Source organism: Zonotrichia leucophrys, chromosome 10 (genome assembly GCF_028769735.1).
Source record: "Zonotrichia leucophrys gambelii isolate GWCS_2022_RI chromosome 10, RI_Zleu_2.0, whole genome shotgun sequence".
Lineage (NCBI taxonomy): Eukaryota > Metazoa > Chordata > Aves > Passeriformes > Passerellidae > Zonotrichia > Zonotrichia leucophrys.
Window position 1 is genome coordinate 12,795,388 of NC_088180.1, and position 25,204 is coordinate 12,820,591.

Here is a 25,204-nt window from a genome sequence, read left to right on the forward strand (position 1 = left end):
CAGGCAGAGCAAGCGAGATAAGAATTGTGTTTTCCTTCTTCTCTGCTTGTCTCACAGCTTCTCTCAGTTCAGAGGGCATGTGAATACCACAAGGAATTATCTGTTAGATTCTAATCACAATTCCCTTTCTGGCTCCCTCCCACTCATAAGAGTTTGGATAAGATGAGGACTCCTGTGTATTAGAGCTGAAATGCAAGCCCATGTTGGTGACTTTGTAAAGACCAGAAGAAAGTGAGTCTTACAGACCAAATCAGATTTGAGCAAAACACACCACACCAGCTGGAGCCACAGGGCAAGGGGGAGATAAAGGACAATTGCATTCTGTTGTGCTGGATATTTCAATATCATAAGCATGAATGATTAGTGCATCTGAATGTCACACTCAAATGGCTGACCAAGCAGGATGGCGTGGACTCTGGTGGAGGTTAGACGGACTCCACCCTCTGCACTGCATTAGTCATTTGACATTAAAATTGTCCAAGGTCTAATAAAAAGACTGTAAAGAACATCTGGGCTGGCCAGGGAATGTGCTTTTCCAGCTTTAACCTGTCTTTTCTCTATTTGCTGTTGTCCGGTCTAGGCATGATCAGGGCTTTGACTGCTTCTGCCTCTAGTAACAATAAAAACCCCAAATCACCTTGCATTTGCTCTGCATAGCAGTAAACGTCATAGGTTTCATCTGGCTCACGGACACCATAGGTCCTCACTCCTGGGAATTCGTCCTTGTCGCCATAGCAGCGCTCCCGGGGCCAGTGGATGGGGTACCTGAGGGAGAGATTGTGGATAAGCAGGGGAGGCAGGACCCTGGCAGTCACCGAAGGCTGGGAGGAAGCTGCAGAGCACTGCCCAGTGGGGTGATTTGTGGCTTTTCCCAGATTATGGAAAAGTGAAAGGATGATCTGCTGTCCTGCCCTCACTCTGATGGTCCTTGGAACCCTGACCAAAGACACCAGGACAAGGTGCCTCCGCATGGAGGGGATGCACAGCTCAGTCTGGTTGAGCCAGAATTGTGCATCTTGGCACAGCACTGGTTTTGTTCGGGGAAGATGGAGGATCAGGATGAAGCCATTGTCCACTCAGTTGTCACCACCAGCCCAGGAGGACAGTGGTCTCTCTGCTTTCCTACTAGAGATCCACCTCCAGCAGAGAACGACTTGCAATCCACCACCCCTTTGGAACACCAGCAGTTACAACAGCTGAGATTTAGCAACCATTTGCAGTTGGTGGCTTCATCACAGGAATCCTTCCCTAACAATGCTGCTGTGGCTTTCCCTTCCCCTGCATGGCTTCTCACCTGACAGTCTGATCAGCCAGCCAGCCAGCATCACACTGCTCGTACCCATCCTCGTAGGCAGCCTGGAGCTGCTCGGGGGTGGCAATGACAGCACTGTTCTGGATACAGGCCTGCTTTGCCTTCTCAAAGTTCAGGGTGTACCTTGTGGAGATCGCTCTGTAGTGGAATACGATGCCTGGAAAAGACAATGGACATCAGTCACAACCACCAGCCCCTGCCTTCCAGAGAAGGCACAAGAAAAAGGCAAAATTAAACCACACCCTGTACAGTCCTGTAGTGGAAGCAGTCTCCCTGTCTTATACAGAAAGCAAAAACCACAAAAAAGAGAAGGATTGCACAAAACTTTCATTATTTTATCCACCTATTACTAGGACAGGCTTTGCAATATGGCAATGGAAGTTTTTCCAGAACAGCCCAATTCTCCAGATGAGGGCATCCCATCTCTTAAAATGTTTGGAAAAAATTAAAGGTCTGATAAAGGTTCTGTTCCAGCTTTACCCATTTGAGTAATAACCCAGTGTGTCCAGTACCACCTCCTGACAAGGATGTCGTCTTGCTGCCTCTGTAATTCACCTTTTGCCAGAAGAGACATTTTCTTGCCATATTCTGCCATGAGTCATTTTACTGGTTTGTTTAGTCTGCTCCTAGCCTGCTAAAATATATGCTTGGCCTGTGGCTTCTCCACTCATCACCTTATCTGTGACCTGAGAGAAAGGGCTTAGTCCTACAAGGAAAGCACTGCATTCTCTGCCTGTGTGCCTGTCCTAGGTTGACTCTATGATGCTTTTATCCCAAATCATCTTTTTCTGCTTATGCTGAATAATAAGTGTTGTACCTTTAAGACTTGTTACAGAGAGTGAAGGGGGGAGAGAAGAAGTGTGCAGTTTGTTTTCAGACACTGCACTCACTCCTCCACATGCCTGCTCCTGCACTGTGTTGTCTGCAGATGGACAGACAGCGGGACAGAGCTCTCCTTTGTTTTAGTTAGTTTTAGCTAGACTGTGAAGGCTTTTTCCCTTTTCTTTGGAGCTGTTTAAATCTGTTCTGGACTGAACACCCGGCAGAGCACAGCCAGCTCCACCTGTGGCCTACCAGGCCAGGCCGGGCCTGCGACATTGCCAGCACTGAGGGACTGACCAGAGACTGAGTGAGCTGAGCTGCAGCCTGGGGAGGGAACTTTCTGAGTTTGTCATCTCTTTTGGAGCAGCAAGGGGTTTTATTGTTTAATACTGTTTAGGTTTTATTGTTTAATAATCACCTTTTTTCCCCATTTCCCCAAGGAGATATTTTCTCCCGCAGTGGTTGGGGCGAGGGGCCAATTGAATTTGCTTTTCTAGAGGAGCCCCTTTGGGCGTTCTCTCAAAATTTGCCCTGAACCAGGAAAGTGCCTCTTCCTCCCTTCAGGCCAAGCACAAGACACAGAGAGAAAAGAGCAAGGTCAGCACCCCACCTTTGACCAGGACCTCGATTGTGTCCTGTCTGTCCTCAATGCCGTACATCACTTCGCAGCGGTAGATCCCGGTGTGGTTGGACCTCAGCGCCTTGATCTCCAGCGTGGCATCCGTGGGGATGGCAGGGTAGTTGGGCAAGGAGATCACCTCCCTGTACTCGCTGTTGAGCCGGATCCTGCCACCCGTGGCCACCAGCAGGACAACCTCGGTGCCGTTGGACAGCTTGCTCCACTTGATGCGCGGGGTCAGCATGACGCTGGTGTCCTGCTCCTCAGGGATGTTGAAGTAACAGGGGATGTTCAGGGAGCTTCCCAGGATAACACGCAGGGGAGACTGCTCAGGTATCTTGACTTCCAGGCCATCACTACTGTCTGCCAGTTCCCAAACAGAGCAATGGTTGCGTCAATGACACATGTAATACAAAATGTCCTGTGTTTCCATATGATCCAGTGCCTGTATGTGCTGTGCAAACCCACATATTTAGACATGATCTTTTTGACTAGTCTACAAAGGGAAGTTGTGGCAATGACCACTGCACCATGGCTGCTTTTGGGATTTGGACCAGTGCTGGATTTGGGAATGAAGGCAACAAAGGGCTCTGCTGCAGCCTAGCTGCTGCCCACACTATGAGTTCACACCTGTTAATATTTCAAAAGAGAAATGCTGAAATTCTCTTCATTTCCCACAAATCTGCAGCTATCTGCCTGGCTTCCCAAGCACCAGAGCATGAGAGGCTGTGACACAGCAGCCATCCAAACAGAGGAGCCTTGTGTGTGCACAGCACAGACCTTGGGCACATTTATTCATTTATTTCTGAGGGCTGCCTGTCCTTGGGGATGGGACCAGGGTGCAGCACATGCCTCAGTCCTGCTTTGCCATGCCCTGGACACGTACCTGAGAGCTCCACAGAGTCGGCTGCGGTGATGGCTTGCAAACACACAAACACTAATAGCAAAGTGGTCATAATTTACCTGCAAGAAACAACACAGGGAGAAAGGATTTGTGTATGTCCACAGGAGCTGAGTGCTGTGCATGCTGCTGCAAGGCAGTGCAATGCTTTCAGCTGCCCCTAAAGCCTCCTACACTCCTCACACCAGCAGGGAAAGCCTGTCCTTGGGGAACGATTCTGCCCCAAAGTGCTGCTTGCTTTGGGACATCAGTCCATGGGACAAATAAATAAGATGCTCTGCTATGTACCACAGTCTGAAGTGTTATTATACACCATTTAATATACTGCTCTCCCACTCCCTCTCTTGTGATTCAGTCTTACCTATGGAGCAGAAAGACAATTTTACAACAGGTTTTACACACTTGTTATGTATTTACTCATGAGGGACCATCGCATCCACTAAGCTTTGTCTCAGAACAGGAGCTGTTTCTCACTGGGCATCCCAAATCAAGTCAGCACTGGCTTTCCAGATGGTTGGAAGAATTTTCTATTCCTTAAAATGCTCTGAAGGGAAAATTGCCCTCTGCATGGGGGAAAAGGGAATAGTCACAACTCTTTTTGCACAGAGAGCCAGCATATCCTCAAGTGCAAATTGATCCAGAACTAATACAAGAAATCCACAGGGTACAGTTCTGGGTATCTTAAATCTGCCCTAAAAATATCTTCTTGGGATCCCTCCAATTTGTCAGAGCAGCCTGCTCCTTCTGAAGGCTTCAGGAAAAGAAAGGATGGTCCTGCTGACATTGAGTGACAGAAGCAATATAGGGAGGCCAACTAATTTAATCCTAACTGGATTACCATGCATAATATCATGCTGTGTTAAATCAGCACAAAGACTCGAGTTGGTTTCAATATTTCAAATAAAAAACAGGTCCTCTGGCAACCCAGCATAGTTTGGCATCACTTTCCAGCCCTGACTCAGAAGGAAGGACCACACCTACTGAATCACTGGTGTTTCCTTTGAGGTCTGGATATTGGCTGTTTCACTCCTGTGATCTAGAAAGATTCCAGATGACTTCAGCTGACAGGTAACATTCCAGGTATATGCCTATTGGACTTGTAGAAAACTCCATTACATATCCTCACTGGCACAAGAAAAGGTCTGAAATAAACCCATCATGTACAGTTCAGCATTAACCTTTCACCTGTGAAAAAGCTGAGCTACATGCACTCATTCATTTTAATCTGACACACCACAAACACTTATCTTTAGTGAACAGAGACTGCTCTGCTGGCAGAAAATGGGAGAAACAGGGATGGAACACATTGGCAGAGGAGTGTGGAGACTGCAGTTTGCAGCTGTAGGGCTGAACAAGATCAAATGGAGATATTTTCTGCTGGGTGTGGGATAAAATTCCAGGTAAGAGCTAACCTCAGGGAGAACTGTGGGAGCTGTACATGTGTTTGGGTGTCTCTCTGGTGAGGGGTGATGTCTGCACAAACAATGCATTACAAACCTCTTCTGCAGATGACAGCTGACTTCACATTTCCCTGCAGGGATGGGCAGTGCAGAGCCATTGCCCTGTGCAGGGGAGGTCAGAGGGTCTGGCAGCCCACAGGATGGGCTCTGGGGGCAGTGAAAGGCCTGTTGCTCCTCAGCAAAGCAAGGGGAGTTGGAAACACCAGCCTGGAATCAGCTGGGCCAAGCAGTACCCAGGAGTCCTTAAAGAGCTGGCTGAGCGAGCTGCTGGCCCACTGATGCTCGTTCATAATCTCTGCTGGGGCAGGTCCCAAGCACTGGAGCTCTGAGCCCACAGCCAGCCAAGATACACAATGATGAGCCTCACAAATACGTGCTACTTTGATTGACATAAATTCCAGACAAAATAATGGAAAATCTGATCCAGGGTTCAGTTCATTAAGCGCTGAAGAATAGATGTAATGGTAATCTTAGTTAAGGCACTTGTGTATAAAACAGGTGCTTCCAGCCTTTTATTATTTGGCATGATTCTAAGCTTGTTTGATAAAGCTGCCTGCATGGCTGCAACACAATGTAATTAGATTTTGATAAGGTTTGAATTTTTCAGTGTTCTATGGTATGAAGATGTGTAATGCCAGTAGTACACCCATTAAAATGGCTTTGCAGAAGCCAGGCTGGTGGGTCCCTAATGGGATCCATCTGAGGGGCCTGGAGGGAAATATTTCTAATGGGCATCTACAGGGTTGGTATTAGAGCCAATGGGTTTCCATATAGACTGTATTTTAATAGAATCAAATATAAAATTGTGCAAGAAATGCATTTCTGACAATGGGATGTTGAGTCTTAGAAAGAAGTCACTCAGGAGAGCTACTGCTAATATCCAACAGTAAACCAAACAGGAATTCCTCTATGTACTTAGAGGTGAACAATGGGAATACTTTGCACACCCCTGGGCTGTCATAAAGATATCAGGAAAAAAGATAAAGATATCACTAGCAAGGATCTGAGGGCTGGACAGATGCTATATGGGGGAAGATTAGAAAATAGGAAGTTTGAACCTAATTATTGTAACAAATAAAAAAAGAAAAACTGAGAAGTTGACAACTGTGCACAAGTAGCTTCAAGCAGAGACTGCTGGTGCTAAAAGGCTCTTTAATCTAGCAGAAATTCATGACCAGAACTAATAGCTTGGAGACATATGTTGAATAAAATCAAATGGGAAACAAAGCCCACATTCTGCACAGTGGGTGATGGATCACTGAAACTGGTACCAAAGGAAGTGATGGAGTTTCTGTCAGGGTGGATCCTGCAGGGCAGAAGGGATTTGGGTAGAGGACACTCTCCTAATCAATAGTAAAATACCTGTTTGAGCATTGAATAAAAGCTCTTGCTTCTCCAGACTGCTTAGATGAGGTACCTTTAACTGACTTGCATTTTGCCAGAATCAAAGCAAGCTGAATAGCTCTGAGTGTCATGAGAAAGACAGGCAGACAGCTTTAGGCCTGGGTTACCTACTAAGAAATAGAGATATCCTAAAGCAAGGAGACACAGATATTTAAATATAACAGGAGTTGCCTGCTGAAAAGACTTCTAGGGTCTGTGGCTACAGCAAATAGGTGTTGCTCTGAGTTGATATTTCTGTGTACACTGGCAGTGGATAGGAGGAGAGCAGGTTCATCTGCCCATCAGGTAGGCATCACACAACAGAATGTCCTAACCAAGAGAAATTTCCTTTGTCCCAAAAGCTAAGACAAGCTCATGTACTCTTATTTAAGCTTTATACTGATCTTCCACAAGGGAAAACAGCCTCATATGACGACAGCTGACACCAGTGGTGTCTTTGCAGTTTGCTTTAGCTATGGAGGAAAAAACCCAACCTCCTCCTATCCCACAGAAGCCCAGAGGAAATGGATTTTCCTTGTGAGCAGCGGTTAACAAATCAGAATAACAATGTTTTGGGTGTATTCCGCGAAAGTGTTGAGTCCCCGCCAGCGAGAAACCCAACCTACTCCTCAGGGTGCTGTTTGCAATGTTGATCTTCATTTTTCACTGCTCTGCAGCATGCCAGAGATCCAGCCCTGAGTCTGCAGGCAGCTCTGGTTGGATTCAGTGCTCTGGGGATGCCTTTGATCCCTGTCCTGCTGTTACAGCAGTGGTTCCATGCTGCAATGCCCCTGCTCCCTGGGGTCTGCAGGGATGGATGTCCAGGCACAGGATAATGGGTAAACAGCTTCTTGAAGAAGCAGCTCTGGGAGCAAATGAGTAAAGAGGGAGGTCTGTGTGAGCAGATGTGGATAGCATGGGTGGTGGAGACCTGCTCTGCCTTGACAAGGGGAGTGGGGAGGTTGATCCTGTCATTCTAAACCCCAGACTGAGCAGGGTGAGGAGCTCCAGTGTGGATGCTGTCTCTTACTGAGGTGTAGGTTCAGGGCACAGGAAGGTGCAGTTCAGTGTGTGAGAGGGTCAGTGTGTGCTCACTCAGATGGGATCTGGCGCAGAGGAACAGTGCTCAAGGATAAGGAAAGGCTTGGTGTCACTGTCATGTTTTCTGAAAAATCCCTTCGCCATGATTTCTTCTCCTGGGAAGATGAGAAGCCTCAGAGAAAAAACAATATTACCTCATTTGCTTCTCCCTGTTTTGCTGCTTTGGAATGTGGCTGGAGATTGTTTACCAACAGGTGCATGTTTGATTGGTTCCATGTGAATTGTTTTTACTTAATGACCAATCACCATCAGCTGTGTGGGACTCTGAGGAGTCAGTCACAGAGTTTATCTTTCTTGTTAGGCCTTCTGATGTATTCTCTATTCTTTGGTATAGTTTGATTATGGCACTCTTTATTATCATATAATAAAGAAAAATAATATAAAATAGTAAATAAAATAAAATAAATATAGTATTAAAATAAAATAAAATAATAATAATAATATAAAATAATAAATTTGCCTTCTAAGAACATGGAGTCAGATTCTTTCATCTCTTACCTCGTCCTGGGGACCCCTGCAAATGCCACAGCTCAGTACAGCCTGGAGCAGGCTAAGCAGGGGCAGGAACATCCCCTGCTCAGGATCTTATTGGTTGGCCCCCTTGAATGGCTAAGGAGAGAAGCCTTGGAAACATGCTGGGAGCACAGCCAATGCCCCTGCCATATGTGTCATAAATAACACAGGCCTCTGGACATGTCCTCCTTTGATTTCTTTGAAAATCATTGAGGTATTCTGGCTACTAGAATAAGGAACTGCCAGGTCCCTGCTGGAAAACTCCAGTTCAGTTGCAGGATCCTTCTCTCCTGGCAGAAGCTGTTCTGCACACACTTTGGTGGAGCTGAAAAGAGAAGTTTGTCCAGGCCCTAGTGGGGAGCCCTGTGAGGGGTAATTCCTGCAGCACAGAGCCCTACAGACAGGCAGCAATGATCACACCATGCTTCCTGCCAGGTCCATGCTACAAAAACACCATCCCTGCAGACTGTCCTCCTGCAAAACTCCATTTGCACCTTCTGAGGGAGCAGCTGGAGCAGGCAGGTTTGTGGTGAGAAGAGAGGAGGAGGCAGGAGGAGTTACACAAGGTCAGGGCTGTGCCTCTGTCCCTCTGCGGGGTACCGAGCAGCCTGGAGCAACAAGAATCCAACCAAAGTGTCACAAAAATTCCAGCCGTCCTACCATCTCCAACCAGTGCCCAAGACAGAAACAAGGCCCTCTCCAATTCACCCTGGAAGAATTCAGGAAAGAACTCTTGCCTTTCTGAGAAGGACAGGGTTGGGAATTGCTGCTCTGCTCAGGAGCTCCCCATCCCAGAGTACAACTGTCCCTTTCACTGAAGTTTATTGCCACTCTATTTTACTCCTAACACTGTGCTTCTGTGTCAGGTTGTGTGCAGTGTCCTAAATTGGCTGCATATAAATGTGTTTATTTGAGAATCCAAGTGTGTGTGGAGGGAAGTGTGTGCCTGTGTGCAGACAGGTTTAATCCCTTGCTCTCCCAACCACATCCCCACCTTTTCAAAGGCCTGAAGAACATAGAGGGAGCAAGAAAAGGAGAAGTCTTCTACTACAGTGGAAGTTCAACAAAGTACCTACACAGTCAGACTCTACAGTGGAAAATAGCCAGATGGCCCAAATTTGCAGCACAGTCAAAGATGCTTACTGGAAAGCATTTTCTGTTCTAGTCTATTTTAATTGAGTCCCAGCTGCAGTTTTTCCTGTGGCCTTTTCTTGCTCCAGACCATGTTAATCACCCTTGTTGCAATTGTTTTCCTTTTTTTTATTTTTTTTTTTTTTGGGCAGAGGTGTCATTTTTAAGCTTCCTTCTTTCTCAGTTTTGGAAAGCCTTACAGTACACTTCCATTTTGCTTCTGGCAGCTGACAAAATGTCACTCATTACCTAGAAGATATGTCTGGATATAAAGGCATGTCCAAAGACAATATTTCCTCTAAAATTATGGATATAAAGAGGCTCCTGAGCAGGAGTTAAAATCACTTCTGTTTATTTAGCCTTGGATTCTCTTTCTTCAACAGATTTTCCATCCCGAGCTTATTCCCCACCAGGAATGGACTTTAGTTTCTCTAGGACACGTGGTCGCCTCCATTCAGCTTTATCTCAACATTATAATTTTCAGCTATCAGCATTTGAGACCAGGGGTCTGAGGAGACCCCATCACCCAGCAGGGGCATCAGGAGAGCACACCCCATGCCCTTGTAGGTTTTGGAATCAAGCAGTGGTTTCTGCTCTCCTCTGTGAACCTACAGACTGCTCCTCTGTGATCTCTACTAACAAACACTTTATTGTCCCTCTGTGTGTTCTCAGCCTCTGTGCTGGAATCAGGGTTTGTCAGTTAAAAATCTCAGACAGGTCCAGGAAAAGGGAGGGAAGGAAGGGGAGGTGGGTGAAGTGAGTGAGGCAGGCAAAATCAGTTTTATTTCTTCTTTTCTTTATAATAAGGCAAAATTTTGGAACAGAAACATGGCAATAACTGCACTCCTGTAATTTTTCATGTTTTTTCAGCTGTAAAGAAAATAAGAGAAATATTCCATTCTGTCTGGCTTCCTAACCATTCTGCAAGGTCTTTATGTGCAGAGCAGCTTGGATGCTGCTCCTGCCTGCTCAGTTCCTGAAACTATCCCTGCAACAACAAAGTCTTTTCATTTTTTTCCCAATCACAAAGACACACGGCAGCAACTGCTCAGACATTTTGCCATGGAGGCATGTGGTCCTGACAGCCCTGCAGGATTGCTCCAGGGGATGGCAAGCTGGTGGCACTGAGGCACTTTAGGTGCACAAAACAGACAACATTTATTGAAGATGAGGGATAATGTGAGGTTTCACCTCAAGCCTCAGCTGGCTCCTGTCCTCAAGCACCCCTTGCCACTGCAGGTATGGACATGGTCAAACCAGGGTGTCTTTAGCCATGACATGAGTTCCAGAGCTCCTCTCTGTCCTCCCACACAGACAGCCAGAGCTGGTGCTTGCTCTGCCCTTTCCAGTGTCTTTATGACTTCTCTTCCAATAAAACAGTTGCAGTCTGTTATAATTTATCTGATTATACTGTTCACACACTACAGGAAAATCCAAAATGTTCAGGGTTGTAGGCTCATGCTTTGAATGAGAAAGGTTCCAGAGGAAATCTTGACAAAACCTAGAGTCCCATGCTAGGTTCAGTTAGTGATCCAAGCCCAGACAGATGGGCTGGAACCAAACTCCTACAAAATACAAAAGGTTTCCCAAGCATTTATCTGATATCTGCCACAGAACTGCTCCCATCTTCCCCTGATGTACATTGGTTTTACATTATATCTCCACTGATTTCAGCAAGAAGTTAAACACACAGGCTCCAGGACACCACCAGTCATTCCAAAAACATCCCTCCTGCAGGAAAACCAGAACTGTCCGCCACTAGCAACACCCACCATGGTAATTTTTCTATCCTTCGAGGACAGGGAAGTTGTAAAACACCCACTATGGCAAGCAGATGAAAGCTGGAGCCTTTCAGGCAAGGTGTGGGATCAGCACCAAGCCCTGGGCTGCCGTGGCTCCAAGTGTCTGCTTGATATGGAAAGCCAGAGCTACACTCACACAGGCACTGGAGCCTGTGAATTCAAGGGAACAATGAGCCTTTGAGACTGGCTGAAGCTCACACTCAAAATCCTCTCTAGTCCAAGAGAGGAACTGAAAGTTCTTAAAGAGCAGTTAATCTCCTTATAAAATAGGTGTCTGAGCTGAGAACCTTTAAAGAGGAGTTCAGCCTTTTCTGTCAGCTAGAAAGGGAGCCTGGAGCACTGTTAGACATCTAATTTTTAGAAATTTGTGGGTGATTATGCACTCCATAAAGTCTTCTTATATTCTGTCCACTTTTTCTGGAGCTGCTGTCAGCCTTAAGTGAAACTCCCCCAGACATGGGAAGGAAAACCAGCACAACAAAAAAGAAGAGAAATCAGATTCTCCCCAGATGTGAGGTGTGAAGATGGCAGCTTGGGCCATGACCCAAGGAGAGACCTTAAACTGACAACTTTTAATATAGACCTTATATAATATTTAACTTTTAATAAGAGACCTTAAACTGACAACTTTTTCCACCCAAATGCACAGGCTCACTATAAATCCCATGAAAACCACAAAAGCTGTTCTTTCTGTGCACACAGGATTGGAGCTGCCAAAGCCCAGTATGGAGGAGGAGGAAGAAAAGATTGAGGGGCCTGGAAAATCCTCTGAGGGAGATTGTGTAGGATGGGTAAAGCTCATCTGAGGGGCAGCATCCTCTTGTCCCCATCTCAGGATGTCCTATTGCTCTGCTGGAGCGTGTGGATGATGCACAGACTGCACTGGAGATTTTCCCTAGTGCACAGTTTGACTTCTCTCTTGTTTCAGGAGAAGGCCGAAACGTCATTTGTACAAAGATGTGGCCTTAACAGTGAGAAATCATCCCTCTCTGGCTGCAGAACAAGATGTGAATGTGGCTACAGGACAGCAAATCTCTGCAGTGCTTCTGTGCTGGCAGAGGATTCCAAAGAACCACGGAATGGTTTGGGTTGGAACAGAATCTTAAAGGGTTCATGGACAGCCCTTCTGCCCTGACCCAGCTCAGCCCTTCAGAAGAATGGCTTTCCAGAAAGTAATGAAGTCTTTGAAACCATGTTTTATTAGAGAATCTGTAGGCATGGAGACCTAAATCTTCACAAGCTCATTACTGCCCAGGTCTGGTAGCTGGTAACACTCTGCTATCCCAAATCACCTTGGATGCTCCTAAGAAATGCCATGTGGAAGTTCACCTAACAGGGCACTGGGTGGCACTGGAAGAGACACTGCAAAGCTGGTTCCTGCTTGATTTTTCCAGGTGGACAGAAAACATCAAGCTAGCTTGGACTAACAATAACCTCAGGAGGCTCAAGGTGGGAGCCACAGGACCCTGTGTGTGGCTGTAAGGTCTCTCTAGTCACTGTGCCACACTGATGCCATGTTGTAACCCCATGGCCCCATTGCATTAATGTTATTAATTAATTAATGGGAATGGACACCTCTCACAAGATACAAAACTGCAGCAACCTCTGGCTAAGGACACTTTCTCCTTTCTTCACACATCAGACTCCACCATGATCTTGGGTGAGGCTGTCCATCCTGGGAATACACACAGCTGGTGATACTAAGCCTCCTCATGGTGTCACAAAAAACCAAAAAAAGATAGGTGAGCAATCAAATCCTATCTGTGCCTTGATTTAGAGTACAGTATGCTGCTGGTGCTTAACAGCAGTAAAAGCAACCTTTCATCCAGCTTGGAGGAAGAGCTTCCAGCTTCATCACAGCCTCACTATCTGCCTCTTTTTGCTCCCCATTTTCTCTTTCCAAAGTTGGCACCTGAAAGTTTTCTCTGCATTAATTCCAGACATTGTGTAAACACTGTGCTTAGATTTACTTAAATGAGGCTGTTTCAGGCCCAGTTTTCCTCCCAAGTGGATTTCCTGTCTCATAAATTCAAGACATGAACAGTTTAGTTTTGCTAGGAAGGTGGACTCTCAAACTGATCCTCCCTTTGGGATGACCTGGAAGACAAAAGGGAAAATGGCATGGGAGAGGGCCTAGGTTTTTCTGATTACTGCTGAAAGAGGGGAGCCATCCTGCCATGAGCTGTTCAGGATGCAGTGCCAGTGCTCCAGGAGCCTGTTGCTATTTGCCATAAATAATCTGCAGCTTTTGAAATCTACCAATTTCTTGGCATATTTTTTTCCTTCATAACGCCAGAAGATGGAGAACAATCTTTTCTTACTGAGCAGATCACTGGTATTTTCATTGGAAAAGTATTTTCTCCTGCATCCAGATCCTCAAAGTATTTGTGACTCCTTAGAAAGGCACATGCATACCAAATGTTCCCACACACTCTTTGTGCAAGGCAAGCAGAGGAAGTCCCAGGAGTAAAAGAGCTTTTCCTCCCAGCCTCTACTCATTGGGACTTCAGGTAATTTCTCTGGCAGCAATGTGAACCCCCAGCCACAATGAAACTGTGAGTTTTGCTAGTGCTGCTGAAGGATCTCACACACTCTGGTGTCAAAAGAAAGGTCTTTGCCAGAGCATTGAGGTGGGTTTTCACCAGAGTGGTCTGTTGTCTGGGAATTATATGATCACTCTCAGTTCTGAAGGTCCTGGGCTCACTCTGCCTTCCAGCTTATGGAGAGGGCATGCAGCACAAAGAGACCACAAGCTCCACATTCAGACTATAAATGAGGGTTTTGCTGCCTTGGCTGTGTTGAACAAGACTCTCCTACTTCTCCATTTCCTCTGCCAGCAAACTTCTGACAACTAAATTGAGCACAAAACATCCATGCCAGCTTGTATTTCTCCAGGAGGTTGAATGGCACAGGAAGGATTAAGGAAGAGAAGCAGCTTTTCACTCCCATCTCTGGTTCTAGGAAAACTCAATCAATGCCTGGGCACTGCACCCCCTGAAACTGCCTCATGCATGACAGCAGGAGAATGGTTCGCTGTCTCCTCTCATTTCCTCCTCAACCAGCTCTCCCAGACCACTTTGTCCCCCTCTTGACAGCTTCAGCAGTGGTGACAGGTTTTGTGGGTCCTGGACAAAGCTCTGCCTCTTGGTCCGGTCCAGGGATGGAGCCAAACAGCCGGCGGGTCCTGGTTTGCCCTGGCTCTGCAGACCAGGGCCTTTCCTGGAAGTGTGTGGATGGCTTAAGGCCCTGCTGAAATCTCACCAGATAATCTCTTCTTTCATGTTTTCCCTTTGTATTCATCCCCAGTCACTCTCCCAGCCGTTGCCATCTCATGGCACTCATAGAATGATAGAATGGTTTGGGTCTGATGGGATGTTAAAGATCATGCAGTGCCAACCCCTCTGCTGTGGGCAGGGACACCTTTCACTAAACCACTCTGCTCAAGGCCCTGTCCAACGTGGCCTTGAACACTTCCAGCCATGGGGCATCCACAGCTTCTCTGGGCAACCTGTGCTGGTGTCTCACCACCCTCACAGGAAAGGATTTCTTCTTAATATCTAATGTAAACTCCCCTCTGTCAGTTTGAATCCATTCCCTTTTGTCCTGTCACTACATGTTCCTGTCCCAAGTCCCTCTCCAGCTCTCCTGCAGTGCCTTTAGGCACTGGGAGGTGCTCTAAGGTCTCCCTGGAACCTTCCCTTCTCCAGGCTGAACACTCCCAGCTCTCTCAGCTTGTCTCTAAAAAGCGCTCCAGACCTCTGAGCATCTTCATAGCATTGCATGCCTGCACAGTTCCTTCCTTTTTTTGTGTGCTCAAACTCTTCCTGTACCAGGAGACCATTCTAGTGTTTCTTAGTGTTTCACTCTAAGCTGAGACACACAGTGTGTGTTTAACTTAACTGGCTCAATCAATAAGTTCTGTGTTTAATTTAGTGCTGCTCCGTTCCTTTTGGAGAACAGAGTGCAGCCAACTGTCCTGTCCTGCACCAGCCATTCCAAGGGGATTTCACAGTGCAGGGAACACCAAGGGATGCTCAGCTCTCCGTGCTAGGGGTGCTTCCATTGGGCACGGACACTCACCCACTGCTTCTATTCACTTGTCAGGTCACTTTGTCCAAACAGTAATTCCTGCCTTTGGTTCAGACTGTCCTTTTCTTCTTGGGAAGAAACCAACGGGGACTCCAGGCAGAAAATAAATCTCTCCCTTGTGTTTTTCTGCTACGGTGGTGCTTTAGAATGGAGCCAAATTGTACAGAGGAGAAGAAACCACAATGAGAAAGAAGATAAGGACAAAATGGCTCACAGCCAAACTAGCTTGTTTTGGGGCTGCCACAGAGGGGGACCATCCATCAGAGACCTCAAAAGCTTTAAGTCCTATTTTATGAGACTGGCAAGGGAGCTGGAAAGAAAGGAGTGATGTGATGGAAAAGATGCCTAAGAAATTGTTCTCCCTGCAATGGATGTTGTTCTCTGGGTGATGTATTCACCCACCCAGGAGGAAGGTAATGGGACTCTGCATCATAAGAGAGAGAATAAGGGGCAGAAGAGTTTCAGTTCCTTGCCTTGAGATTCTCATCTTGGCTCAGGCCAAAACATCACCAAGAAAACCCTTCAAACAAACACTTCCTAAAAAAAGCAACACAGATAAAAGGGTAAGATTTTAATCATATGTGACCCATTGCTCAGTCCAAAACTCAATCACAGCCTTTTCCTTTTTTCCCAAATGAGGTCTTAGTGTCTTCTTGAAACTCTGCCCACACTGAAAAGTCTGTTCCCCTCAAACACATGGTGAAACTATGCTAAAGAACAGAGACACTGCACTGGAAATACAGCCAAATTCTGTGACCTGAATGTACATTTTGTATATAGAGATCCTTCAATCTTATAAATCTTATAAATGGGTTTAGGTATGGTATAACTTAGGAGAAAACTGTGTGGATGTGACATTGAAAGAGAGAACACGAGGAAGACAATTACCCTCTCCAAAATGGGTTTCAGTCAAGGGTCAGTGAATGAATATCAATAATCTTTTCATTCCAGCTCACATCTCTGGGCTCCCCTGAATAACCCCAGCACAGACAGATGACAGTCTCTGCCTTAGGGATCTTGGAACCTAGAAAGGTTCTGCTGGCCAAGCTTAGACAGCCCAGATGTGAATTTGGGGAGACCACGGGAATCCTGAATAAAAGCAAGGCTCTAACATGAAATATAAAATTATTCTGTAAGGTGTAGACTGTGAAGGGAAAGAAATGTAACCCTAACACAAGCCACAGACATTTGGAGAGCTGCAGCTGCTAAGCCCAAATTTGCAGTTTGCTAAGCAAACTCTGTATGTCATACGTTCAAAAAGAGAAAGTGAGGTATGGAGAAAACCCAAACAGCAATTAGATGAGAAAAACAAGTTTTCTGAGAGGTAAATAAATAAATTCCTATGTATGAGATGTGGCTGAGGAAGAGCTCCAAAATGTTGCCCAGTGTTTGCTGAAGTGTTCTGTAAGGGCAACAAAAAATGTTTTTCCAGAGATATGTGGAACACCTTAAAACTAACAGTGCCCACATTTTGAGGCACAGAAAGGCACCAACACAGATCCCCTTGTAGGCAGAATAACTGCCTAGCAAAGAGTTTAAAATATGCACATATGGTCCAGCGTTGATGGAGGAGATGTGGGCTTTAAAATGGACCCTAGAGCACATTATGCTGGTATTTAAACTCAAATATGCAACAATATTAAGGGAAACTGTATAAAAGTAAATTTGTTTTGTACTATTGGCATAAAAGACCAATTCAAAGGCAAGTAATAGTTATGATTTATTTTAACCTATCTTGTCATTCTTCCAATAAGACAGGCAGGTAAATTTTTTGTGGCTATATCCAGTTACCACTGGAATCAGTAGTAAAGATGCCATTTACCTCTGAGCCTGGGAACATTAATCCCAAATTCTTCTATTAAAACCTAGTCTAGACAGGTAACTGCTTGCAAGTCCTGAAAAGACAGCAGGGAGAGCCCTCAAAAGGATGTCTAAATCCCCACAAGTTTGCACAGAGAACACTGCTTTCAGACAGAAGAAGAATTGATTCCTTAAGACAATACAGCAAGGAAAATGCACTATAGCTTTTACACACAGTGTGAGAATTGGATGAAATCATACATAACATTTGGGCACTGTCACACAGCAGCCTGCAGAGCATGGAAATTCCACAGCCATCACAGCTTTAGTGGGCATTGATGCACCACTGAAATAAACCACACAACAGGAGAGATGCTCAGGAAAATAGCTGACAACTAAATGTTCAAACCAAAAATATTCTCTCTAACATTTAGAATGAGCATTCCTGCAATCACTGTTAAATGAGTCATGTTTTCAGTTAATGGTTTTTAGTGAAAACACAATGAGAAGGTGAGGGCCTACAGTGAGATTCATTTTGGCCCCTTAAATTTGGTCCATACAGACTCCAGCCTTGTCCAGGCAATATCTAGAATCCCTTGAACCTCCTGTGGGCATTGGGAATGTACAAAATCCATCCAAAATGTACAGAGGGACATCCTCTCCCTTCAGGCTGTGAGCCCTGTGCCTGCTCTCTGCACAGCTCAGTGTATCTCATTCCCACCATACGGAGATTGCAAAAGGGAATGAAAACTAAAAAAACCCAAAAAATTAAAAGCAAGTATTTTGGAAAGCAAAAGACACCAGACCCACTGGCCATTAACAAATTTAACGGATTGCTTCTATAGGTGCTTTCAAGGATCTTGAGTACAAATTTTGACATTATAGCAAAGGGTATAGTGCTTTCTCATGGGATGCTGTGAGATTTCTGGGGATGTCAACACTGTGCAGTAAAACTCTGCTGGTCTGCCCAATTGTGCAGGCTATTTCAGAATTTAGAGATGCAAATGGATGAGGAAGGCACATAATGGAATTTGCAGAATTGCTTCTCTCTGTCTTTGGGTACTCTGCTGTAAAACTGGCTTTGAATCCCTAAAGCAGCTTCTGGGAAAGGACTGATTTTATAAGGGAGATAAATCCAATCAGCTATCAGAGCATCTAATGACACTCGTAACCAACCAGTTTAGTAACATTATTGTTTAATTATATCAAACAGCACAGAAGAGAGACGTCTCTAATGGGTGAGGTACTGCATGCAGATTTACAGAAACCCAGTCAGCTAGACTTGGTGTTACAGAGCAGAAAGTAATCCAGTTGGAGAGTAGAAGAAACTGGAAATGAAATGTGCCAGGGTTGAAGAGAAGGTGCCAGCCAATGTATTTATCTTCTCTTTTGCCAATACACACAATGGAGAAATGAGTAAAGCCTGAGTGTTAAACTGAGACTGCAGTGTGAGAAAGTTTCCATTCCAAACACAAAAAAACCCCAACCTTCTTGTCTTTTCTGCTAGACTGTGATTCTGAAGTTGCTAGAACACCCTTTCTCCATCAATACCTGTGCAGATGAGGTGCCATGGAATACGCAGGAGGAAAGAAGAACTTTAACATCTAGGAAAGAATAAGCATAACATTCACAAAGTACATGTGTTTATGTCAGTTCAATATGCTTATCCAAGTAGGAGGCCAATGGCAATTGTAGGCAAATAACCAAAACAAGAGCAGAAGTGAGGTGTCCTGTGTGAATTTAAAAGCTGAAAAGGGACAGTGTGATATTCATCAGAGATCAGCTCACTTGAGAACTTTTTTCTCAGGAAGGCTTCACAGACCACACTGAACTTGAAGCCATATTTCTCAGGGGGGTGATGGTGCCTGGGTGAGATAATTCAGGTATATTTTATGCGCCAGTGCGAGCTGGAAGCACATCATTGAAGGTGAGCTGAAATGGAGATCTTAGTTGTCTCTGGGTTCTTTATTAAATTCTTCACATTCCTGCTTGCATATGGCAAAAGAATGACCAAAATGGTCCAAAACACACTCATCTGCTGATGGGTATATGGAAGGTGCATGTGCCTATCTCTGTGCTGATATGGGAATGATTTTGCAGATAAAATGGGTGCAGAACTGCAGAGGGGATCAAGGGCATGCTGGGGTTGGCCTGGAGCATTCAAAATGCTGGACAGATTCAGAGCTGAGCAATGAAGAGCCTTCTGTCCTCTGCTAAACACATCTGAACATCATTGGTGGCACAGAATCCTTTCATGTCTCCTGTGACAGGCAGGAGCCACACAAGAGGACCAGCAGGTGATCTCTGCTGTAAGCAGCACCAAGGGGTTTTTCCAGGAGACAAACTGCAGGGAATCTGGGAATTATGAAGGCACAAGTATTTTGTTCTGACTCTGGAAAAGTGCCTCCTGGTTATGAAGGACACGAGGAAGGGTCACAATCCCACAGGCTGGCTGGCTAAGCAAAGGGGTGATCCCTTTTCCTGCTGACACAGAGAGATGGCTGCAGGGTAGCTTTAGCTCTGTGGCCACTGACCACCCTGTTTCATGAGAGAAGGCCCAGCTATCAGTGGTGAAGGGCTGAGCTGGCAGCCCAGTGTCCCTCTCTGCACAGGGCTGGTGTAGCAGGCAATATTAGCAGAGTAAGGACCCTGCAGCCTGATGGAATCACTTACATATCAATTACTACGAGGCAGCAGGGTATTATTTCTACAATAAGGGTATTATTTATACAATAAGTGCTATACAAAACAGCAGAGCAATATTTAGAGGGCAAATACTATGGACAGGAAAGCTACAATTTGCTCCGCACCAGCAGGATGTTCTGTGCACTCCAAAGTGCCAGGCAGGATGAGGGTGATGCTCACATGCCAACTACTCTGTGAGGACAGGTTATTATTTAAACCCCAGATACAATGGTAGGGAAAGAGTATTATTTACTAACCAGACCAAATGCAATAGCAGCAGTGGCAGTAACTGCATGGTGTAATTTACAACAGAGGAAAAGACATAATTTGCAGGCCAGTTATTACAGATTGGGAGGGTGTTTGTTGTGGTGGAGCACTGAAGTATTACTTTGAAGCTGAGCACTACAGAGGTACAGGGTATTATTTATACACCAAACACCAGAGAAACTATTTTTTTGGGGTAAGTAACAGTGACAGTTAATCATTTATATGAAAGCCATTCTGTAATTTCCAATATGTAACCTACATGACTATTTCAACCTTGAAGCTGTGGTACAGATGATGTAATGTTAATTATACTGAGATCTACAGCTGCTCTACCACAGGACTGCTAAGCTGGAATAATCTTCTGCAGTCAGTAGATTTAGGCCAGCAAAACTCCTGAATCTGCCCTGCCCTGTGCAAAGCCTGTGGGATTTCCAGGGGTGTTTATCCCTGACCCTATGCAGGGTCCCAGCAGGAGCTGCAGGTTCTGCCATGGATTACAGGTTATTCAATCACCAGCACAGCCACTGCTCTCTCAGCAGAGGTGCAAATGATGGATGGGAGCTCCAGCTGGAAGGGATCAGCAGCATTTTCATCTGTTTATCAGCTGCTGACCTTTGCATTTTTTTTTCTACACATCTTTCTCGTCCAGTCTGTGATCTAACCTCAGGCAGGAGATGTTCCTTGGTTATTTCCTTTTAGTTTCCCCTACAGATTTTTGTGTCCTGTCAAATTATTCCTATTAAGTCAAATAAATCTGTATGTCCTACAGCCATGACAAATGATTTCTTTTGTCTTTCAGTGGTTGTCTACACGACTAAATAAACAAATAGTGGTGTCCAAGTCTTCTGCCCACTGCTAACCAAGGGCACTGAGAATCCAAAGGCACATGGAAATTGCCAGACCAGATGAAACCAATGGTGTGTGCTCAGACCAGCATCCTGTCTTAGACAAGACCTATATTACCAGCCTCAGAGCAAAGTTCTCATCATCGAAAAATAGGGAGTAAATTGCTGAGGAGGAAGTTTCTCTGAACACGAGGCATTTAGTGGTTCCCTTCTGCCTTGAAGCATGAGTATTTACATTCCATATTCTCCCACTAATGTACACCAGGTTTATTTGGCATGGTTTGATAGACAATTTTACTCCTCTCAGGCCTAACCCGTGAGCACTACCCTGCCAGAAGAGATTTCCTGTCCTGATCACTTCATCCCCATGACATGAGGTGGCTGCTTTTGCCTTTTTGTCTCTTGTCACTTGATGTGGGCTCTGTTGAAGTGAGTCCCTTTCCTCCAGGACCTGCCCTGCCCAGCGCTGGGCACAGAGGCAGGCTGGGTTCATCTCCCCACACCAAGGTGTCTCAGGAGATCCCTGGCTCCCTGATAACCTGGTGGCAACCAGGACTATCCAAGTGTTCAAGGGTCATGTGGTGCCTCACTAATATCATAGCAAGCACTGGGGTCAAGCTGTGCAGACCTGCTTCTCAGGGGACATCCCCTAACCCAAGTTCTTCACAGCAGTCACTGCTCCTTTCCATCATAAGCCCCCATGCAATCAGGACACAGGAATTGAGCAGTGAGGTAGGGCTATTCATTCACCTGAGTTAATTTTGGGTCTTGTCCAAAATTTTCTTTACTTCTTCAAGTGCCCCAGGTATCCTCTGGCTTGATCTATTCTATGGAAAAGCCATGAGTTGCATAAAGCCTTGGTTAACATAAAGAGAAACTACAAAGGTGAAAACACAGAGGATTATGCTTGTCAGAGGTCTTTAATTATCCTGCTTTAATGTTTAATCTGCTCCCTTCTCTCAGCAGAACACTTTCTGTGGCTCTCCTCTTGCCCAGCTCCCTAGCACAGCAAGTTTTCCCCTCAGCCATCCTCAGGAACTGCCAGACCCATGGAAACCCACCGGCAAAGCAGCTTCCAGGCCACTTCCATGCAGCATGTACAGCAGGAATGGGGTCCTGGCGGCCTCTGGACATCACTGTGTGACCAATATGCTCCACTCACAGCATCTCCCTTATCCTTGCTTGGTCACAGCAACAATGATACGGCTCCAGCTGCCTCCATCCATCTGCTGGAGCCTTTGGGAGCATTGGATCACTACAGCTGATGGCACAGCAGTGGGGCTTGCAAAGCAGGGGAAGGAAGTGGGAGCAGGATGCTCCATGGGGCTGCTACTTAACACTTCAGGGCATTTCAACAGCTGAAGCACATGGAGGGGCTTGAGGTGCCCAAGCAAAATGGTTCTGGTGTTTCTCATCCTTCCCCCACCCCTCTGCTCTCTGCTCTGTACGGATCAATCATCGGCGAGGGGGGATTGAGACGTGGAAATTTTTCTTAAAAAAGGAAAGTCCAGTGAAAAGCATACGGAGGGGAAAAAAAAAATCTCGGTGTGAAGCGTCTCAAAAAAGACTGCGACAAAACCCCCTGCCTATTCATCAGGCCAACAAAAAGCTTCTTTAGATTTATACTGTGAGCCCATTGAGAGGGAGGGGAGGGAGGCAGCTCACACACCGCCCTTGTGCACACAGCAGAGCCCGCAGACCTGCCCCGCACACACAGGCCGGGCTGTTCTGCCCGCTCACAAGGAAGCTCTGAGTTCTTAAAAGTAAACTGTAAGGTTTCCGTTGTTGCACTGGGCTCAAGTAATTTTTTTTATTTTTTTTTTAAATATATATAACAGCTCCCTCTCTTTGCCTGTCCCTCTCTCTCCTGCACTCTTTAAACAGCCCCGGCTGCTCTGGGCTGCTCGGCAGCCGTCGTGTGCTGGCTCCCTATGTGGTCCAGAGCCGCTATGAAGACGGCTTTTGTTAGGGATGCTGGGAAGCTGCCTGAGAGCGGCACACACAGCCCAGCTTGTTCCACACGTGGAGCCTGCACAGGGCTCGGGAAGGGGGGGAAAGGAGGAGGAGGAGAGCAGCTTGGGTTAGGATGTCTTGTGGTAGAGAAGCCGTGCCACCGCTGGCAAGGGAAAGGGGGAAGCAAGGGGATGGAGGAGGAGGGTGGTGGAAAAGATGCCTCAGGCAGCTAAGAAAGGTCCCTTTGATTTTTAAAATGGGACCAGCTGGCCCTCCACCAGCCCACGTTGCTGCTGGGTGTCAGTCAGCATGGGAAGGCAGTGAAGTCACTGGGTCCGTGCAACTGGCAGGGGATCTGCCCCGGAGAGGGAAGAGGAAGGTAAAGATGGAGTGGGTCTTGGAGTTCTGCAGCCCCTAATCATTATGTGCATTCCTGCACTTAATAACAATCTCACCATTCTTTCCATGTACATTCATTTATTTCTGTCTTTAAAGTGATATCTTCCATTCTCTTTTCCTTTAAACCCCTTAATATTCCTCACTTATTGGGAGTGTTTTACAGCGATAATGAGCTGCAGTTTGCTCTGATGGAATCTAAGTCTGCTGAATCTTGTTTAGTGTCCTCTTTTCCTTGGTAAGTTTTCCCCTCCACCTCTTTCACACCCTCAATTTCCTATCCTGTCTGCCCTCCTTGCCCATCCATCCCTCAGGCCTCGTGGTGCTGTCAAACCTGGCTACTGTACAGGGAGGTGATTATATGAAACATTAAACAGCAGCTCAAGTGGAACAGATGGAGCGCCCCTCCAAAGGCTGCCCAGGCTGCAGAAAGAGCTCAGCCTCTGTCCCAGCCAGCGATGGTGGGAGGTGATGCCTCCCCTTCTCCACTCTGACAACAACGTGAAACATCTAAGAAAGAGGCAATGTCCCCTTTGACCTGTCAGGGTAGATACAGTCTCTTCAAGCCGGCAGGAAAATATAACATCAAACAGCCAAAGCAAAGAAAGGAATAGTTCAGCTTCCAGTAGTGCCTTTGCAAGACTTGAAATCCCACAAATTTCAGTCCCCAAACCACTGGCCCCTCTGCCCAGCCAACATCCCTTACCGGGAGCTTATAGATGGAAACCAAAGTCATAAGGAATGCTAAGAAATTCCTCTCTCCCAACTATTTCATTGTGGGATGTTTCCCCCTTTTCCACATCTGGCAAAGCTATTTTAGAAACCAAGGAAAGCTTAACAAACTGACGTCTTTTTAGCTAAACAACTCAAAAGGGAAAGGTTAAAATGCACTCTTTATTCTGTGTGCAGAGCTCTACTGAGCACAAGATGTAAATGAGAAGTCTTAAAGAGTAGCAAATGAATGGAAAGAAGCAATTTCTGATCGAGATTCTGACAAATAAAACCTTTTTTTTTGCTCACTCTACTTCTGGAGAAGAGCTCAGTTCCCTGAAAACTATTGCTAAAAATATACTTCATGTGTGAATAGCTTTGGAAAACGAGCAGGTACTGAGGAACACCCAGAGCAGCTCACTGGAACCAGCCCAGGGGGCTCTGCCAGCCTCCAGCCCTGACATCCTCACGTACGGGGAGAGCTGTCAAACCCTCAGGCACCCTGGATATTTTCATTCTCTTTCTGAATTTTTCAGCCCCTCCTGAGCTCAGCCCCTGAATTTTTCAGCCCCTTCTAGCTCAGGGCTCACCCTTTGCCTGCCCTGTGGCAGAGCAATGACACCGAGCAAAGCCCTGACCACAGGAAACCCCTGTGCTGCTTGGGAACTCTCCACAAATCAGCAGGAGAGCAGCCTCTGTCCCCAGAGCTCAGGAACAGGAGCAGACACATCACCTGAGCTCCAGCAGCAGCTGAAATCCACACAAACACACACTGATGGCTCGGAGGGAGAATGGGATAACCCTGTCTCTGCTCTCCCACCTCATGGTTCTGACTGCAGCATCTCTGAACCCATCCTTGCTTCCCCTCTCTTCCCCGAGCCTACAAACAAACTTGGCACATAGCTGCTGCCCCTGGCTGGGGGTCTGCTCCCCATAAGGTGTGGGGTGAAGCTGAAGCCCAGCGCGGGCTCCCCTTCACAGCTGGCAGGACAGAGAAGCTCCGGCTCAATATCAATTTTACAACTTATCTCACATTTCTCTGCTGGCTGCTCAGCAGGGAAACAACCAATCCACTGAGAGCCTGCTTCTCCAGAGCACTTAGGAAAGTTAAGGAAAAGACACCAAGGAGAGAGAAGGGAGGAAAGTGCAATACATTACCTTTAACAGTTCAGTGCAGTGCTTCCAGAATCTAAGTCCCATACACCTGGCAGAGAAATGAGGTCTTTTTCGGTGTTCAAGAAGTAAAGAGCTTGCCACTTCTTGCTGTTACTGTATGTCTTCTTCACAATCTCCAGATGAATTTTCCTGCGTTTTTGATTTTTGGGTTTTTTTTCCTTCCCCGGCTCCCCAGAAGAAATCAAAATTCCCTATGTGGTATTTCAGGTCCTTTCAGGCAGTGGCAGCAGCAGCAAGC

General features: G+C 46.1%; 1 protein-coding gene across 1 annotated transcript in view; it reads right to left on the minus strand.

The window, feature by feature from the left end:
* The window catches only part of ACAN (aggrecan), a 49,130-nt gene extending 24,155 nt beyond the window's left edge, over positions 1-24,975 (minus strand). The window contains exons 1-5 of the mRNA XM_064721958.1: positions 24,949-24,975; positions 3,640-3,716; positions 2,745-3,116; positions 1,295-1,469; positions 638-765 (exon numbers count right to left, since the gene is read on the minus strand). Of these exons, the coding sequence (XP_064578028.1) occupies positions 638-765; positions 1,295-1,469; positions 2,745-3,116; positions 3,640-3,709 (745 nt within the window). The 5' untranslated portion in view covers positions 3,710-3,716; positions 24,949-24,975. The remainder of the gene's footprint in view (positions 1-637; positions 766-1,294; positions 1,470-2,744; positions 3,117-3,639; positions 3,717-24,948) is intronic.
* Between the last annotated feature and the right edge of the window lie 229 nt (positions 24,976-25,204).